General features: G+C 30.7%; 1 protein-coding gene across 1 annotated transcript; it reads left to right on the top strand.

Annotated features, from left to right (window-relative positions):
• Positions 1-292: 292 nt before the first annotated feature.
• LOC127095676 (calmodulin-like protein 11) lies at positions 293-1,176 on the top strand. The gene is made up of 4 exons (XM_051034329.1): positions 293-368; positions 472-629; positions 832-909; positions 1,010-1,176. Exons 1-4 carry the CDS (start codon positions 293-295, stop codon positions 1,142-1,144), a joined length of 447 nt encoding a protein of 148 aa, XP_050890286.1. The 3' UTR covers positions 1,145-1,176.
• Positions 1,177-3,845: the final 2,669 nt, after the last annotated feature.

The following is a 3,845-nucleotide window of genomic DNA, read 5'->3' as shown; positions in this document are numbered from 1 at the left end:
TTCCTCATTTGTAAAGATTATATATAGACTGAAGAGTGTGTGACATTTACTAATACAAAAAATCCAAATTGAAAAGTTCTTACTTTCAATAGTGCTTTCTTCTCGAAATAATGTTTGTTCCCTTTTGAATTTAGAAATTCCCCCCATCAAACGTGTATTGACTATTCCAACTAATACCCCACACACATCTATAAAAACCAAAATGAAGCATCACACAAAGAAGACAAAATCTCAACACATAATATTCCTTTTCACACCCCTCCATTGGATAGTTAATAATAAGCATCAAATAATGACAAACACGTTGACAAAAGATCAGATTGCAGAATTCTGGGAAGCTTTCTGCCTCATTGACAAGGATTCTGACGGTGTGATATTTTGAACCTTAATTTCCAAACATAAATAATGTTCATTAATTGTTCAATATCCACCACTGTTCCTTAGTTGATTTTTTGTTCTTGTGATTTCTAGGATTCATAACTGTGGATGAATTCATAACAATTATCAAATCATTAGAGGGAAATCTAACAAAAGAAGAAATTCAAGAAATTATTAGTAAAGCTAATATTTATGGAAATGGAAGGGTAAACTTTGAAGAATTCTTGCATATTATAGAAATTAAAATGAAGGTAAAAAATTCTACTATAAATACTTTCTTTTCTTCTTTCTCTTTTCTTCTTTCTATAGTCCGACACCAATATGACACATGATTAAGTTCAATTTATTTATTTTTTAAAAATTATTATTTATATCGGTATGTCTGAGTCTGTGTTTTTTTAAATTTATAAAAAAAATTACAAAATGTTAGTACTAATTATCAAATTTTAATAGGAATATTTGAGCGAGGAGCTAAAAGACGCATTCAAAGTATTTGATAGCGATAATGATGGATACATATCAGCTACTGAGGTAAACAATAACATGTCATTGGCCAGCATGATCAATATGACATAACATGATGATATGATATTATTAAAAATAACTTGATTTTTTTTTTATGATTTAATAGCTGAGACATGTGATGATGAAATTGGGAGAGAGGCTAACAGATGAAGAGGTTGAACAAATGATTAGAGAAGCAGATTTTGATGGAGATGGTAGAGTTAGCTATGAAGAATTTGTAAAGTTTATGATGCTGAATTAATCACCTTTGAAAAGGTTATCATTGACAATTTTTTGGGGTACTATTCTTCTTTTGGTATATATATATATATATATATATATATATATATATATATATATATGATGTTGTTGACTTTATTACTTGTTAAGCTTCGTTCCATGGTCTAAGCATGTGACTTTTCTTTGTTGGGGAATGAATACACAAATTGTTTGATGTAATGGATAGTAGAATGGTACTCTTCCATCTCATTTTTTATATTCTATTTAAATTTTGCACATTGTTTAAAATGATAATAAGTTGTGCTTAGTTTAATAAAATAAATTTTATTTATTAAAATACTTTTTGTGAGTAGTTAATAGAAGAGTTATATAAATTAAAATATATTAATAGAATATAGAACAAAGAGTTGGACATTTGTAAATTCATCTCCTCCCAAGGAAGGAAATGAGTTTTGACTGGGATTATTTATGTGGCGATCTCTTCTGAAAGGGAGTTAGTTTGTGTTAAACTCTTCTTAAAGAGGATTAAACAGGGGTGTTGAACAAAATGTCAAACTAAGAAAAAAAATAAAGGGTGTATAAAAGTCTTTTAGTACATAAAAACTCACCTTGAGATTGAATTGAAAATAAGGAAGCTCTTCTAAGATGTTTTAGGATTTTGAAAATTTGTCACAGAAAAAATTACCGAGTTGAGTCATGGACTAGGTCACTTTCGTTAAGACGTTTCACAGCATCTTTGAAAGCTGTGAACAACGATGCCTCCAGAATAAAACAACTTAGTTCTATATTGTACAATTATTACTTGCACGATAGATAATCAGTTTAGAAATATATCCTGTAGTGGTATAAAGACAAGTCGAATATGGTATAAATATCACTGGTAGTATCTGGTATAGAGACCCGTCGTAGTAATTTCTCAAACGAGAATAAATTCAAATAGTTTTTCAAAGAGAATCCAAAAAAATACTTAGTAATTTATAAACTCAAAAAAGGAGAATTTTAGATAATTCTCTAAAGAGAATTTAAGAAAATACTCAAAAAAAATATAACGAGTAGAAAGAAATGGAAAAAGTTGGTGTTTCGATAATTCAAAAACACAGAGTAAAGAGAGTGAGGAAGGAAAAACTCAAAAGAATTTTTTTAGGAGTAACGTCAAACATTTCTAGGATTGTACATAAACAAAGATGTCTACGACTTAAACCTTTGTGTAGCAAGTAGGATTCTAATTCACCAAGAGTGACACGATTATCTTGAACTTTATCTCGGACATTGAACCCGCACACAACCTTTTCTTAAGGTGTATTCTAATAAGCTTGTATTTTAATGTCCCTACACGTATATTTCAGTTTAGTGAAGGCTTTAGGAATTATTCCTCGAAATTCCATAGGAACCGGCATAAGTCATACACATATGTCTATTAAGAGTACTCATGTAGCTAGGTAATCTCTTATACATAGCATACATCTCATTAAGAGTTTCTATTATATCATCCTCTTTTTGCTTCAGAGTTCATACTTCTCTTATTTATACTAGCATGATCACCTCATATTACTCACAACTTGTTATTACCCATTGAACCCATTTCTTGGGATCTCTAGTCTATTAGGTCGAGTTACCGTCATGAGCAACTCATTTTTCTATAAGAATTAGTCATATCTTCTTGGATGTATTATGCACTTTCTCTCTAGTTAATCATTTCATCTAAGGATCTGCTAAATTTTTATCAGTGTATACTGTTACATCTCCTTTAGAGAAATAATCTCTAACAATTTTGTGCTTCGTTCTTATTTGACCTCACTTACCATTATAATAACGGTTCACAATTTTTATAATAGTTGTGGTATTGTTGTAGTGAATCAACATAGCTGGCATAGGTTTTTCCCATAAAGGGATCTCAGCTAGCAAGCATCTAAACCAACTTGCTTTTTCACTATTAGTCTCTAATGCTATCATTTCAGACTCAATCGTGGACTGAGCGATTTGATATTTGAGATACAATCCTCAAACTATATTAAATATATAGCCACTTGTTGCTTTGGAATCATATGATAAGGTGTTTCAATCTGCATCATTGTATACTTTAAGTACGTCAAAAAATCTCTAATAATGTAAACTGAGATTCATGGTCCTCTTAAGGTATCATATGACTCACTCAATGGCTTGCCAAAGCTCATTGCTCGGTCTACTTGTAAACCTACACAACAATCATACGATGTATGCAATGTTGGGTCTAGTATAATCAGTGGCATACCTAAGATTTCTAATTGTACTCACGTACTCATTTTTTCTAACAATATCATCAGTGTTCTTAAACAGTTTTACACCTGGACCGTATGGTGTGCAAGCATGCATACAGTTAAAGTAGTTATATTTCTTTAAGATTTTCTCTATTTAATGAGACTGATCCAAAGATATTCTCCGTTTGGATCTGGTGATCTTGATACCAAGAATAACATTGGCTTCTCCAAGTTCTTTCATATCAAAGTTGTTGCACAATAATGTTTTCACATCATTAACCACATGAAAGTTTGATACAAATGTGAGTAAGTTGTCTACATGGTGACATATGATAGTGCAAATGTCATTTTAAGATTTCTAATAAACGCATTTGTCACTTTCATCCACTTTGTGCTCATTGGATATCATTCAGTTATCAAACTTTTCATGTCATTGCTTTGGAGATTTTTTTAGACCATATAGAGACTTATCTAGCTTACAGACCT

This window comes from Lathyrus oleraceus, chromosome 6 (assembly GCF_024323335.1).
Source record: "Lathyrus oleraceus cultivar Zhongwan6 chromosome 6, CAAS_Psat_ZW6_1.0, whole genome shotgun sequence".
Taxonomy (NCBI): Eukaryota; Viridiplantae; Streptophyta; class Magnoliopsida; order Fabales; family Fabaceae; genus Lathyrus; species Lathyrus oleraceus.
The sequence above is the reverse complement of the archived record's forward strand: the minus strand, read 5'-3'. Positions and strand labels throughout refer to the sequence as shown.

What these genes read in the sequence shown, in the direction of transcription:
- LOC127095676 (XM_051034329.1), top strand. Translation starts at nt 293, where the DNA reads ATGACAAACACGTTGACAAAAGATCAGATTGCAGAATTCTGGGAAGCT. An exon ending in CATTGACAAGGATTCTGACG is followed by an intron (nt 369 to 471) that starts GTGTGATATTTT and finishes TGTGATTTCTAG; the next exon opens with GATTCATAACTGTGGATGAA. An exon ending in TTATAGAAATTAAAATGAAG is followed by an intron (nt 630 to 831) that starts GTAAAAAATTCT and finishes AAATTTTAATAG; the next exon opens with GAATATTTGAGCGAGGAGCT.